Raw genomic sequence first — 15,967 nt, 5'->3', positions numbered from 1 at the left:
CTTATGATAAAGGAAAGCAAAGAACTGTCATGATAGCTAGGAGGTGTGGCCAGAAAAGCATGGATACAAATGCTGACAGCGGTGGGGAAGGGCAGAAAGAGGGGTAAGAGAGTCCTTAAGACTTTGAGGGGTCGGCCTGAAAGTGTGACAAACAGAGGTGCTGCCTAAGGAGGGCTGGGAAGCTGAGTCGGATGCTTCAGGGGGCAGAATTTTTGAACTACTTTTAAAAAGAAGCTGGCTGCGTCATGTTTCTAGAACACCAAAACCAGACCCCACAAAACAGTTTCAAGTTCAGGAATCCAGCTCTCAAGCACCTCAGGACAGGCTTTCTCAAGCTGCTCGTGGAGGAGGATGCACATACCTGGACAGTTTGGTCCTTGCCTCAGGTCCCAAGCGCTCCTAAAACCTTCGCAATATCCTGAGTACTAAGAGTGTCTCTTATTATTCATAAAAAGACTTCTCTCACCCTTACCTGAGGTTATGCTAGCAGATGACTCACAGTGGGTCACCTAGTAGCTTCAGGATGGGCGTGTTCAGCAGAAAATCCCAGCCTGCCATTGACAGTGAAAACTTGGGCCCACCCCACACCTCTAAGAAGTGGGGGGTGGGGGGGTGGGGGAGTGTGTCTAGAGATCAGGCCATAAAAACCTGGACAGTGAGATGGCCAGGGGCAGGGAAGGGACTCCAGCTGGCAGGACACAGAGGCACAGGGAAGGTAGAATGCCGGGACAGCATAGGTCCAGTCTGGCCTAGAGCCCTTCCCATGTGCTTTGCTAGTCAGTGTTTTTCAACGCATCTTCTCTTTTTAATAAATCAGAAACTGTTAAGTGTTTCCCTGAGTTCTATGAGAGGCTCTAGAAAATCCTCAAAACAGAAAGAGACAAGGTGACATTTATGGATCTAAATGTGTACCTACTGAAAAAGAAGTATGATCGGGAAAGACACTTACAGATGGCACCTTAAGTGGAGAAGTCTTGTTGTACAGTCTGTGACCCATAAAGTCTATGCTATTTCTAAGCAGCTGAGTGTCAGAACTGATTGCATTGTTAAATGTCCAGTTAGTATTAGAGAAGCTAACGGTGTTGGGGGCGAAAGTCACACACTCTGGTATCAGAAATGGTACTTACTCCACACCTACTGTAAGGTATGGGAGTTCCAAAGGGAAAACAAGAGAGACCAACATTGCACTTTACGTGGGACAAAAGAACAAGACAACACACTCTGTACTTTGTAAACCAACAGTCTTAGGGGGAGACAACTACCCTCTTGCTTCCTCAGCAGTGAATATTCAAGAGCCAACAGGTTCCAACTTATGACAACTGAATTTTCCTTTTTTAAAAAAAAATAAAATAAAAAAAATAAAAAGCTCCCAGGAGAACCACATACAACAGAGGGATTCAAATGCCACCTAAAACCTCTCAAGTAGATCTGAACCCCTGTAAACTCAGAGTCACTGTACATGAGTCATGGGAATGGAAGGTTCCATCTGCATATGGTGTATGGTACTTAGCAGGCATCCAGATAACATGCTGAATGCTGGAGTCAATACTGCTCCCTATGGCTTGAGAAGGCCTCTCTGACCCTGGAACTCTATTCTGTATGCATGTAACAAGCCCCCACCTTCTAAAACCTTCTCCATAAGGCCGTACCATTACTGCTACACTCAAACACTGTAGCCCTCTAGTGACACTAATGAGACAGGCTGGACGAGGATGCATTCTGCTTTCTATGGCCTTTCTTGTCTTTTGTAGTTATTGATTTCCTGGTGTCTCCTGCAGCGACTGTATATTCTTCACAACAAACTCATGCACACAGCTGCAAGAACTTAGCATATATTAGGGACACTAAATTATGTTTATTGGGAGAGAGTTCAAATCCTTCTACTCAATGACTTTGGATTCCTCACAGGCTAGAACTGGCAGGAACATACCCTGAACCACAGAGCAACAACAAGCCCCCCTTCCTGGGCTGTTAATAATGGAGCCTGCTCCCCTCACATGGGTTTCAGCTCCTGAAAGCCCATCTCAACTCTTAGGCCTGAGTCTCCCAAGTGCAGACCCCAAACTCACTTTGCTCATCTCCCTAAAATGGATCAGAACATCTGTTGGCCAGCCTCTATCCTGACAAATTCCAATTCTGTCACACAAGGCCTGCCCACAGATCAGAGCAAAGCTTCTTTGTTGAAAAACAACGGGGTAGACATGACACCCTCCCTAAGCATATACTGTTCAGGAAGGGCTCCTGGAGAGTGTTCCGCCTGCCTCGACGTCAAGGAAACGGGGGGGGGGGGCGGCCCAAACCCTTTCTGAGGCTGGGGCCTTGAGCCACTCATCTAATGAAAGGAGCATTTTCCCGGACTGTTGTAGAACTTCCCATGTCCCATCAGAGACCAGTGACACTGACAGGAAATAGTCTGTTTTGTTGGGAACCAAACTTCACCTATGAGATTCTATCACTGAAACCACCTCAGGCTGATGTGAATATCTGATGTATGCCCGGCTTTACAAACAGCCTTTAGATAAAGCCTTTCAAATCCAGATGAGCATTTGACAAGAACAATAAAACGTCTCAACAGACATCTACAATTAAGGACTCTGAGTCTTCCTGGACCTACTAGAACATTCCTACTGTCAGACACATCCTTACATCACTATAATTTTTATGACAAAAGTATCTGGCTGGAATCCCACTGACTTCCCCATTTTTAGCTTAAAAAGCTTCAAAGTCTGAAAGAATAATAATTACCTGTGGTCTCTCTCTACCCAAACAACAGTCTCTGAAAGGAACTGTTTGAAAAGTAGCTCCAGGTAGGACACTGAGATGGCTCTGCAGTGCTTGCCAGCAACCCTGATGACCAAGATCAATTCCTGGGACCCACATGGTGAAAGGAGAGAACCGACTTCTTGTAAGATGTTCTCTGACTGCCATGCCTTCCCCCAAGTAAAATAAACAATTGTAATTTTAAAAAATAAGTAGCTGCAGGAAGGCAGCAGACACCTGGGGAGAAGGTTTGAGATACAAAAGTGAGAGTTCAACTGGTGGAGCACTTTGTAGAAGTGGAGCACGCATCAGGCCAGGAGACAGGCTTGGCTGTAGGCCCAGCATCAGAAGCTGTTCTGGTAGCAGCTGACTTCTGAACTATGGCCACTGCAAAACTGACACTAGAACTCTGAGAAGATTTCCAGTTGTTCTAAACCAAATATCTCCAAAGATGGAAGGCAAAACTGTGTCATAACCCACACCATCATGTACAAATGTAAAAGGATGGTTTGGGCCATTTTCAAGATGGTGTTGCTAAGAGGGAGAGGTTAAACTGAAGTGTCTGAAACAGAGATTCCATCCTGCACATGTCACATACGCACGTCAGAGACACAGAGACAAAGCATCAGCCCAGAGTCTCCAACGTACCAGTTCACACAGTTTTAGAGAATGTGATCCCAGAGATATACTATAAGGCTACCACTGAAAATCATCTTTTTCTTCTTTCACTAAAGTGTCATCCCCTTTCCTCTTCCTTTTCCCCCTCCTAGCTGGTGGCGTGCATGATCTCAGCCTTTGAGTATATTAAGTCAAAATGTTATCTCCCCAGTGAAAATGAGAATTCTGTTCTGTTTGTTGCTGCATCCCAGTGCCTCAAAGAGGGCCTGGGGCACAGCAAGTGCTCATTAAATATTTACTCAGTAAATGAGTAACATTTCTAAAGCGGGTAAGTAGACAGTGTGATAGACAGGAAAGGACAAACATCTTCCTACATACAGTGTGTTAGAAGGCACTAGAACAACTAAAGGTTCAATGCTCTGAAAGGAAAACGAGAGCAGCAATAAGCAACCTTAGCAACACTCGACCAACGCCCACACTCCTCAGGCAAAGATCTCTCCCTATACCATTTATTCAACCAACCATTACAAAAATATAGGACGTACCAGAGAGTTCACACTATAAAGCCTATAAAGTTCACTCCTATAAAGCTTGCATGCTGTGCCATAGGTAAAATATTGATCATATAAAAGAGACAGCAGGCAGGTGGTCTCTTGCAGAGGACCCTTAGCCTAAGCTCTGTATGCCCAACTTTGTCACTCCACATTCTGAGATATGATCAGAATGTTCTTTATAACATTTACCTGGCTCACCTGGAGTACAGGTCAACCAAGTACTCAGGACACACAGGCAACCTTACTACGTCATTCTGCAGGGATGCAATCCTAAAGACTCGGTTTGATGCAAACACAGGGGTCAAAGGTGACAGAGACATGTCTGCATGACTAACATTAGAACCACCTAAACTCCCCCAACTAGTAAGTTGTGAATTGTTTAGGTGAAAGTAACAAGAAAATTTTCAAAGCCTTAAATCATTTTTTTTCTAAATTTTCAAATTTCTACTTATAAAACGGAAAGATGCCATACCACAAATAGTGTTTGCAAATCTTACTGTAATATGAATAATACAACTTTATCCCAATTCAAGAAGGATGTGTTTCCACTCTGTCCTGGACTGTGCCCATCAGGGCGGGTTCTGGCAGTAGCGTGACACAGTCTGCCTCTATGTGGGAAGTTTCCTCCAAGAGGCTCTTGGACAGCATGAACAAAATGAACCACCTAAAAATACTCAAGAGTCAAGGACACTATAAGAACATACTGCCTTCTGGTAAAAATAAAATTTTTCATTGTGGTTCATGACATCTGACCAAACTCCCCTGTCTTAGTCAGGGTTTCTATTCCTGCACAAACCTCGTGACCAAGAAGCAAGTTAGGGATGAAAGGTTTATTCAGCGTATACTTCCACACTGGCAGGAGCTGATGCACAGGCCATGGAGGGATGTTACTGGCTTGCTTCCCCTCACTTATTCAGCTTGCTTTCTTATAGAACCCAGGACTACCAGCCTAGGGATGGAACCACCCATAATGGGCCCTCCCACCCTTGATCATTAATTGAGAAAATGCCTTACAGCTGGATCTCATGAAGGCATTTCCTCAAGGGAGGCTCCTTTCTCTGTGACAACTCCAACTTGTATTGAGTTGACACACAAAACCAGCCAGTACAGCCCCCCTATCCTACGAAAAGGAACTTGTTTTCAATTATGTCAGTTATGAGATTAAGCAAAATAGGATACAAATTATTTTAAATTCCTTTTGCTTTCTAGTTATTGACCTCTTAAAGGAAGAGCTTCAGGAGCCACGGAGCAGGATAAATTTCCTAACTTACAGAAATTCCTAATTCAAAAGAATGGCATTTTGGGCTGAAAAGGTGGCTCGGTGGTTAAGGGTACACTGACTTTTCTTCCAGGGGTTCAATTCCCAGCACCCACATGGCAGCTCATAACCACTTCTAAATCCAGTTCCACGGGATCCAGTGCCCTCTTCTGAACTCTATGGACACCAGATACACACGCATGCATGTTGTGGATGGCCCTGGCCTTGTATTTTGATGCTAATTCCACTTTACTGTGAAGGGCTGCAGAGGAGGAGTGAGTCATTACACAGGTGACTTCTAGTGAACCTTCTGCCCATCTTAATTTGTAAAATAAAGGCTAGAGCCAGTGATTGGGCAGAAGAAGGGGAGGTGGAGAAATAAAGGTTGGTGGGGAGAGGGAGGGGGGAGGGAGGGAAGAGAGAGAGAATGGAAGAGGAAGAGGATGGAGTAGCAGGAGGTGGAAGGACAATGGAGGAGAAGCACATGGCCTGGAAAACCCCAAAGTTATAAGGGATCTCATAGCTGAGGAACAGAGTAGTGTAATGGTGAATCTGCCCAATCTAGGTATGCAGTATATTCATAATTATTGAGTTGTGTTTTCTTTGACAGGTCATATTTGGGTTAGAGAATTACGGAAACACATGCATGCTGAGAAGATACCCAAATATGTGAAATAAAATAAATCTAAAGGAAAAACAAAGACTGGACACAAGTAACCACAGAGAGGACAGGTAGTATGTAAGGTCCCATGGGCAGTTCTGATAACTCAGGAGGAAGAAGGTCACACAGGATCTGACCATGAAGTAGGGTTTAACAATCACCACAGGGCATAGGTGAGAGACGCATGGTCTGATTACAACAGATCTGCCTGCTTGTGGGTGATAAATCGCATGGCATCAACCACAGAAATGGATAAGGACAAAAGTCCAAGGGTCTGGTAACTAAATCCCTGTGGGCAGTCTATCCCAGTGCTGCTGCATCCCAGTGGGAGGAGCCAAGACAGCCCAAAGCTTTCCCTTTTCTCACCTCACTCCCTCTTTCCCATAGATGAGGTTTGAGATCTGAGTTGGTTCTTTGGAGAACTTGGCTACTGAGTGGTCTGAAATGTACCAAGACCTCCTTAGAATACCATTTAAAAACTATTATCAAAGAATTTTAAAATCGCATTAGAAAGGAACCACATCTCCCTGAAGCTGCCACCTGAGGACCCCAGGCTCAAAAGTGCACCTTTTACATAAATGGGAGGGTACTTCCCTTCAAGGGAACTGGATGTTTAAGGGAACAAATACACCATAAATGCAACAGTAATGTGTTTTCAGAAGGACTTTGGGTAAGAAATCCTATTTTATCTACTTATATATTTCTTACATGGAATGTAAATTTTGTGTCTGTTTGTTTGATTGATTGAAGACAGGATTTCTCTGTGTAGCAGCCCTAGCTGTTCTGTAAGTCACTCTCACCAGGCTGGCCTTGAACTGAGAGATCTACCTGCCTCTGCCTCCCACCTGCTAGGATTAAAGGTGTGTGCCACCACCACCCAACTGGAATGGAAATATTTTAACTGCTTGAAATTTTTTTCAAAAAGATAAATCTGAGACATTTTCAAACACAAGAATCAGAAGAAAACGCGTTTGCAGTGAGTTCAGATTCTCAATGTAGTTTGGGGTGAATTCACAGATAAGAGGCCAAGCACCTGAAACTAACAGGTTCCCCTCCATTTTCTTTAACTTTATGATTATATATGTGTGTTTATTTGGGGGGGGGGGCTCGTGTGGGAGGAATGCATGCCAGGGTCTGCGTGTGGAGGTCAGATGACAACTCTGTGACAGCAATTTTCTCCTTCTACCATATGTGGATTGAGGGCATTGACTTCAGACTCCTGTGGTGCTAAGCCATCAGCTGGCCCAAACCAACTTCTTGAAACAATTATAATTAAGGCGCATCAAAGTCCAAAGTCATTTTTTTCACCGAGTAAAACTATCTGAGGACAGAAGTCTGGGTTGTAGTACAAAACCTGGTTCAAGATACTGTCAAAAACAAATATTCACAAGGAATAATGCAAGATTCATACACCAAATGAAGTGGGAAATGTCCCAGCATGGAGGAGGAGGCAGATTTAGGAAAGAGCAGGTGACAAGGTTGGCAAAGAGTCTCACAGTTTATTATCCTAGTTACTCTAATTCCCATGTCTCCTGTAGCAGCAGTCCTTTCTTACTGGGCCATGGAGCATCATGCCAGGCCCTCATGCACATGAAGCTATCTGGGTATCAACTAGGTATTTCTCCCTCAACACAAATCCTAAACTAAAAATATTTTCCCATTGGGCAGAGAAAAAAACTACTTAATTTCTCAGAGTTAAAGCTTCTCTAGTGATTTGCTCAAGACTGTAAGAGGCACGAGTCACGGGAATTCAAGCTCTATGCAATGGACCTTCACTGTCACACCCCCTCCCACATTCCAGATGCAACTGACATCATGTAAACCACACCTGACCTGGCAGATAATCCCTGAGTAAATGCTCCGTTGTTAAATGGGAGGGAAGCAGCAGACCCAGCCTGAGCAGAGAAGAGGTGAGAGAGGGTCTAAGGCCAACTGAGATTTGAAGAAGGCACTGGAGCTGCTCTGGGGCCGAGCAAGGGAGAGCATGCATTGTAGGTGTGGATGCAGAGCTTGCAGAGATGCTGTGGTGGGAATGAGCAGGGAATGCCTGTGAGCACAGGAAGGCAGCCAGACACAGGGAGGCAGGGCAGAGGCTGGCAGATATGCACTCGATGGTGAAAGTCACCACACCAAGGGCTGCATAGGCTTCTCTGGCCCACAGAGAATCCCTTAGTGGTGGTGGTACTGCTTTCCACTGGGGTAGAGGTGTCAAGCTGCCCCCCACCCCCCCAAAAAAAATGGTTCAGAGGCAAGAATAAAGACAGACAGTCCAAGCCATGTCCTAGAACAGCCATCTACCACATCAAAACATTTCCAATGGAGAGAGATTTAAAACTGCAAACAGAGATGTGGCGTGTGGGGAAGGCAAAGGATGTAACCTGAGGCGTGGTCATAGCTCCTACTGAGGGTGTGAGACACAAGAACACAGGCAACCCTGGAGAAACACACAGCAAGAGGCCCCGCTGAGAACAGTGTGAAACTCCTTTCCAGATGAGGGGCAGTACAAAGCCCACAAGGTCTCTGCTGCCAACGGATATAACAACTTTCCTACTAGTAATAGCATCTCCCTCAAAGTATTATTTTGGGAAGGAAGTGAATTATAATACAGGTAAAGTCTTTAGGGTAATGCCAGCACATAGTGTAAGTCTCAGGGCCGTATCAGCTGGTCTGCTCAGTACTGTTACCATTAAAGCAAAAGTCTGAGGTCTGCAGCTTAAAGCAAAACTAAGAATGAACACCATTTGCAGCCCCACATCCATCACCGAGTGAGCTATATACTGCAGTGTGTAATATATACCGGAATATAGCCGGAAGCCCGTGGGGAGCTGGGCTCCCAAAGCACAGGCTTTTCCCGGTATGGTTTTTGAGTATGCCTTTGGGAGAATCTGGCAGTTACTCCAAGCACCATACTTTGAACATGACTACAATACCTAAGACTTAAAACAAACATCAGACACTAAATAAAATGTTTTACTGCAAGGGATCTAGAGGAATAATTATAAATGGTAAAAGCAATTTCAGATTTTTACTTTTCTTAGGCACAATGAGACTAGACCACTGGCAAACCCTACTTGACTGGGACAATACAGAGTGCTCGTTTTTTAGTAACTGTTGTCACATATTTAAATATTTAATTTCAAACAGCCCCACATGTTCCTATAAGCTGCATCACCAAGAGAAATCAAAATATACAACTAGAGAGTGAGTAGACACAGTCTACTAGACAGACGATATATGTGCATATACGTGTGTGTGTGTGTGTGTGTATGTGTGTGTGTTTACACACATTCCTTAATTATAAGAGCTCAGCTTTCATCAAAATCGATAGAGGTGATCTTTAACCACAAGAGAAAACACAGTTAAGGTGTTAGCTAAAGTTCTTCCTCTTTATTACTGAGCGTCTTGGGTCCAGCACACTGTCCCTGTGAGCTGTGGACTGCTGTGTGCCACTACTGGGTGGATCATACAGTAGCATCCCTGTCATCTAACCAGCAGCACCCTCTTACCTACGAGTGCAACAATCAAGTGTCTTTAGACATCATTAACTTCTCAATCACCCAAATCAGCTCTGATTGGAGATACTACTGAACAGCTGAACCACACGACTGTAGCTTAGCCACTCTCAAAAGCCATACCACCACCACTGCCACCATCAAACATCCCAATGACAAATTAATCTTTCCTCAGCCAAGACATTTTCTAAACTATTTCCACATCAGCATTTCTGCTCACAGCGAGCACTGAACACACATGTTCATATATATGCATCTCATGATGCGCTGAGGTTGTTTTCAACAAAGCATACATTTTTGGTGAGAGGATCAGGGTGTTTTGATAAAAGCTAACAGTAATAATAGCAGAAATCACGGCACAGCTTCGCAGAGCCCTTGACACTTCTCAAGACACCTTTGTATACATCAGTCCTGGGCCAGCATCCAGCAACAGCTCCCAGATATCTTAAATCTACATGCGACATTTTATCCCATACAAATATTCTACCACATCTAACAAATCACCCTCTTTGCAAATCACCATGAGTTACTTAATGCAACTGGAAACAGTAAGAATCCCAGAGGAATACACACACCCACGGAGGAGGGGCAGGAAATGTCTCTGCTCAGGCAAAACCAGAGAAGCCTGAGGCTCTCTGCTCATTGCACCACTTGGCCCAAACAGGATCTTTCTCTGTCTTTTAACTCACCAGTGGACACAAGAACTTAAGGGGTGAACAGATTTCTTTTGAGTATAAACAAGCAGAGCGTAACTAGCGTGATAAAAAGTTTTGTTGCTTAAGACTCTGGTGAACTTGCCTTATAATTTCTTTCTTTCCTCCTTCCTTCCTTCCTTCCTTCCTTCCTTCCTTCCTTTCTTTCTTTCTTTCTTTCTTTCTTTCTTTCTTTCTTTCTTTCTTTCTTTCTTCCTTTCTTAGACCTTTTTTTTTTCAAGATAACAAAATTGCCTTTATTACAAACTTCTCCAAACTAGAGCAGCCAAAGACTTACTCCAATGACCTTCTAAAACCAAACTACTCCAAATTCTATTTACATTATCTCTCAGCATCGGACTTCTAAAGTTTTCAGAATGTTTTGACTCATTTTCTCATTCTTTGGGTCAATTTAAGTCATGCACACATCATCCAAAACGTCACACATCCTATATAATTTAAAGGCTAACAAGTTAGGAGATTCTCCAGAACCAGGAAATGTTAATCTTAAAAAACAAACAAGAAACAGCTTTCGCATCTGCTGTGTGGCATTAACAGGAAGGACAGTGTACAATTTAAACTGTCCTAGTTCTTCCCGATTTTAGCATTCTCAGAAGGATCCCATCCTTGATAATGGCAGAAAGTGCAGAGACATCTGAATGCCTCATTCTTCCCTTTGTACTCATTGCCCTCAAGCCTTTTTTGTCTCTGCTCAATCCAAGCCACCCTCTTCTTCCTTGCTATAGGATGCTGCAGCACTGACAACAATGTGCGAACCCTTCTCTTGGGAAAGGCGCTCTGAACTTCCCTCCGGATTTTTTCACTTTTGTTCTCCACAGGTTTGCTCTCAACCAGGTGACAGAAGTGCTGGCCCCTTGGCACCAGGCTTCAAGGTTAGCTTTTTCATGACCTTTACCAGTGTTTCTGGTTCTAGGACTTCTGAATCACAGGATGAGTCCTCTTCATCTTTCATCTGAGAAGTTTCTGGGTCCTTAACTTAGTCGACTTCCTCTGATGGCTCCTCCATGGCAGTTGAGCAGAAGCCTCAAAAACTAGCACCGAGCAAAATTACCTTCACCCAAGTCCCAGCTAGCAGAGGAGAAGTGAGTTTTCTTAGACTTTTTTATAAGTGTAATTTAAAATCTAGTAATCCAAGTCGATACTGATCCATCAAACATAAGACAACTTTTATAAGGTTACTTTAGTCATTCAGAGTAGAAAACAAAAGCCAAATACTAGTATAACTCAATACTTGAGATCTTTCTTAGCCCTAAAATACAATGAAAACGTTAGATAGACTCTTGGTTTTTTTGGTTGGTTGTTTTGGTTTGGTGTTTAGAGATAGTGTTTCCCTGTGTGGCTCTGGCTGTCCTAGAACTTGTTTTGCAGATCATCTGGTCTTGCCCCTGCCTCTGTCTCCCGAGGGCTGGGATGAAAACGTGTGCCACCACCACCGCCTGGCCATCGGGCTCTCATAAACAAGGTGCACTCCTGGTTTATGTACAAAACTCAGCTGCTGCCATTGCTCACACAGACCCTGCATCAGAAATACTTTACACACCAGTATTTGCCTCAGTCTTTACAGCATTAACTTCTACATTCTTTTCCATGATCTAAAAACCGGGAGAAAACAAAGAAAACATTTTTCTGCTATTCGAGGAGGCAGCTGCACACATCTGTCAATCATGCACTGCAGCAAAAGGAACAGTTAAGAGTTTGCAAGCCGTACTTACATGTGAGGGCTCAGTTCATAGAAGTTTCTATTTCTGTAATCTTCCACTTTCTCAGGTGAATAAATGGGCAAGGACCGGTAGGGGTTAACAGATATAACCACACTCCCAATATATGTCTGCAAAAAAGAGAAAAGGAAAGAAATAACTATGCTAACAACTGACCATCTCTAAGATCAGTGTGATGTAGTTCCATCCTTGTGAAACCAACCCTTGTCCTCCACCAGTCTTACACATTGAAGGGCACTGTGCCTCTCTGAGCCCAGGTGGCCAGGAGTGCATGTTCACTCTTCTCACAGACAAAAAGCACAAATCTGTAGAATGAAAATATGTTTCAAGATAAATCCTGGCATAACTTTATGACTCTGGACCGGAGCTCGCCAAAGCCCTGTCATACTTGCCAAAATCTCAGAACTACTGGTAACTGTAAGCAAAAGCCACCCTTTCCCAGGAGCCGCTTACAGCTAGTGCCTCCACTCACCAGTATCAGTCTGCTTCAAAGCCATGAGCAGTCCAACTATCCCGCCCACGCCATACCTAGGGCTTGAGCACCGCCCCTCTACAGCCTGCCGTCTACTAGCAGTAAGACCACAAGCAGTACAGCATTAGATCCACAGCCCTCGGAAATAAACAGAAGAATTACAAACTATATCTAATACACTTTGGTAGTAGAATTTACATTCTCTTTCCAATTGAACATACATGTAATGTTGAATTTACATTTAATGTTAAATTTTAATGTACATCCTGAGGAATCAATGCTGTGTTTTCACAGATGCTAACTAACTCCAAGCTGCAAACTAGAACTCTCTTCCTTTATACTTCCACCTTCTATCACTGGCATCTCCAGTAGGACTGGTTTAGTCCATTTTGTGCAATGCCACAATGCCACAGGCAATAGCTACTTGGTAAAGTCATCTTCGGAGCTCTGGTTTTCCTTAGTTTCAACATGATAAAGACAGAAGAAAAAAATTCTAACCATATACATGATATAAATTTTTGAAAAGGGGACCAGTGAGATAGCCCAGCTAGTAAAGGCATTTGACATGGAGACTTGAATTCCATCCTTGGGACCCACATACATCATGGAAGAAGAGAACCAAGTACGAGTTGCCCTCTGTCCTCCACATGTGCCTCACATGCCTCTGCATGCATGCATGCACACACATGCACACACACACACACACAAATAAATAAATAAAATGCAACTTTACAAGAAATGTTTTAAAAAGGAAAAACATTGCTAAAGATGAGAGTAGAGGTGTGGCCAGCCCAGCACCCTCACTTTTCCAATGTTGCCCATCAGCAGTTAATATTTCTAGGACAAGTTCTCCAGCACTGGCACCACTAAGACCCATGAAGATGAATAGTAAACCAAAATAAAAGGCAAAGAAACAGGAGGAACGTTCTGCAATGCCTTTATATGAGTCACAGTAAGTTTAATGTTAAAAGCCTTTCCCAGCACGGGAAACAAAACAAACCGTTTTCTGTATGTTCCACCAATATGAGTATGATCTAACCAAGGCAGAAAACCTGCCACTATATGAGAACCTCCACACAGTGTGTGCTCCTCAATTCTGTCATCAGGACCCCATTAACCTGGCCTGAAAGAATGACTACAGGTTCCCTAGTCCCAATCAGACAAGAGTTTCTCAAAGCTTTCAATGTTCCTCACACCAGAGCTCTACAGAACAGCTGAGTGGAGATATTCAAAATGGGAAACAGAATAACTTCTAACAATTAGAGTTACACCACAGAAATGAAAATGTGGCCACTGGTCACACAGCTTTAATTTTTATTGAATAGATGACGAGCCTTCTTTGCAGCGAAAGTACATGCATCTTTCCCCTTTTGTAAAATAAAAGTAAAATAAGTATACAGATGTGTTGCCAGCAGAGAAACCTGCTCTCAACTGAGCCAGCTCTTTCAAACCAAACCTTACAATGCTGTGCTGTGATAAAATTCTGCCGCTGTGGGATTCCTGCAGGAGAACAAGCTGCTGTGGAAGTTTCAACATCAAAAACTCCCAGTAATGACAAGAGAATTTCTTTTTACTTGTAGCTTTCGAGCATTCTGAATTAGCTGTGCTTCTGCCCCCAGCTATGTCACTGCCATGCAGAACAGGACCCGCCAAGGCTGCTCACACAGGCTCCAACATCACTAGGAAGGTGGGTGATACACTCCATCACTCTTGTGATGACATGAAATACCAAGTTCACTACATGCAGTAGCCACTACTTTATTAAGCCTGCCGTCCAAGTGTTGTCAGCGCACAAAACAATGTCCTTCTCTCCAGCTTCCTGTCCTACTGAGGGGGCTGCTTACAAATACAACCAGAAAAATGTCTTCTACCTGTATAAACATCTGTTAGTAATCAGGCACCTCCACAGCCAGCCCCAAGGGACCTGGCGACAATGGGACCATTGGGCACCTTAATGGTCAGCCCCAAGGGACTTGAGGAAAAGACAGTCATCACAAGCATTCCCATTGTCTCCTCTGTCATTGTCCTCATGCACGTCCACCATGGCTCTGATAAAAAGCCAGCTTTCCCTCCCCTCTTCCTTTCTTCCCTTACTCCAACCAGAGGCACCACCCCCCATCCTGTGCCCTTTTACCCCTTATTCCCTCACTTTAATAAACCTCCCTGTGAGACCTGTTTCACAATGTGATTCTGTCAGTAGTAGTTCCATCAATATCCACTTTGAAACAAGGGGAGTGTTTCAAAGGGAAGTCCTTATTTCCCCAGCCTGTGAATCTAGACATATATGGTTTCATCGAGGAGACATTAGCAAACGCATCTCAGGCAGAGCTTTGAAAACCATGTGTGGACTGGGATGTGCCCCTGTCTGTACAACTATCCTGTGCTCGAGACATGAATCAGCTTGAGCTGCCAATGGAGAAGACAAGTGGAGGAGCAATGCTCCCGCCCTACAGCCTGTGCTATAGGTGTTATGAATGAGCCATTCCAAACCATTGCCCCCCTACTGATGCCACCAGATACTTCAACTATTGGAATAATACCAGGTGAGGACAGCAAAATGCACAAAAATAAGACAGCCTGAATTGCTATTCCAGAGAGCTGTGAGCCAGAAGATTGTCATTAGCCATTAATTTCTGAAAATGGCTTCCTGCATCACTTCAATAACTGATACAACAGCATCTCCAGAGAAGGGGCCAAGCAGGACAAGAGACAGTAATCTAAGCAGACATTAAAGCAGTCATATTCCCCATGTTACCACTAAGCAGGATCCCAGCCTGTGCCCCAACAAACCAATAAAACAGACAAGCAATAGTGAAAAGCAGGAAAAGGAGACTTATGGGAAGAACAAAGAAGTCCAGTGAGGAAGGCATGCTTGCAAACACATATAAGTGTTCTCTCTCTCTCTCTCTCTCTCTCTCTCTCACACACACACACACACACACACACACACACACACACACACACACACACGGTCCCTCTTTAGGGTCTTAATAGGAGGGTACTGTTTAAATAGAAGATAGTCAGAGAGCAGCCCAGCCCACATCATTGTTTGAGCTTCTATCTCTCCCGCAGAGTTGTCTGACAAGTTCTTAGGGTAGTGTGAAATCTCTTTCCTGGAGACAAGTTTCTCCTTTTGAAATCAAGCTGCGGTCTTCTCCTCCCAGCTTGAGATTCCTGGAGAAATTTCAATTTCTTGGGGACTAGTGTTTTGACAGTCAAAGGGAAGCTCACATGTGTCTCTAGAATAACCTCACCCCTGGCCGGCTGGTGACTTCCATTCCACTTCACGTCTGCCTCCTCTAGCCTTGTACTTCTCAGAGGTTTGCCTTCTACCAGGATTGCTGTCATTGCTGTTGATGAGTCTCTTCCTTAAAGGCTCTATATGCAAAGACTTAAAAATCCCTCTGGTAGCAGTAGGAAAAATGAAATCTTCAGTCACAATCCTTCTTCCTTGGAGACACACAAGACAGCTCTGGAAGCAGCTGGTTGGCTGGGTGGGGCTGACATTCAACTCTGGTTTTAGGCTGCCCGTCATATATGCCAGGAAATGCCGTTCATCTCTACATCAACAAGCACTTGGACTTAAACTTTCTCCTGGCATTTTGTTACTGCATCAGACCCTCAAAAAACAGGAAGTTTATTGCCAAGGAGCCACTGCCTTGCTCATCACCCCATCCTCCCAACCTCAGCACCAGCACTCA

At 44.0% G+C, this 15,967-nt stretch overlaps 1 protein-coding gene and 1 pseudogene across 4 annotated transcripts in view; both read right to left on the bottom strand.

Annotated features, from left to right (window-relative positions):
- Myo1b (myosin IB) overlaps positions 1 to 15,967 on the bottom strand; it is a 162,133-nt gene that overhangs the window by 102,125 nt on the left and 44,041 nt on the right. For all 4 annotated transcript variants that reach the window (XM_028765684.1, XM_028765685.1, XM_028765686.1 and 1 more), the window contains exon 3: positions 11,789 to 11,904. In XM_028765684.1, the coding sequence (XP_028621517.1) occupies positions 11,789 to 11,904 (116 nt within the window). The remainder of the gene's footprint in view (positions 1 to 11,788; positions 11,905 to 15,967) is intronic.
- On the bottom strand, positions 10,602 to 11,082 carry LOC114619758 (annotated as a pseudogene).

The sequence above is a fragment of the Grammomys surdaster genome, unplaced genomic scaffold (assembly GCF_004785775.1).
Source record: "Grammomys surdaster isolate TR1022 unplaced genomic scaffold, NIH_TR_1.0 165, whole genome shotgun sequence".
NCBI lineage: Eukaryota > Metazoa > Chordata > Mammalia > Rodentia > Muridae > Grammomys > Grammomys surdaster.
Note: the sequence above shows the minus strand (reverse complement) of the source record. Positions and strands in the feature narration are given on the sequence as shown.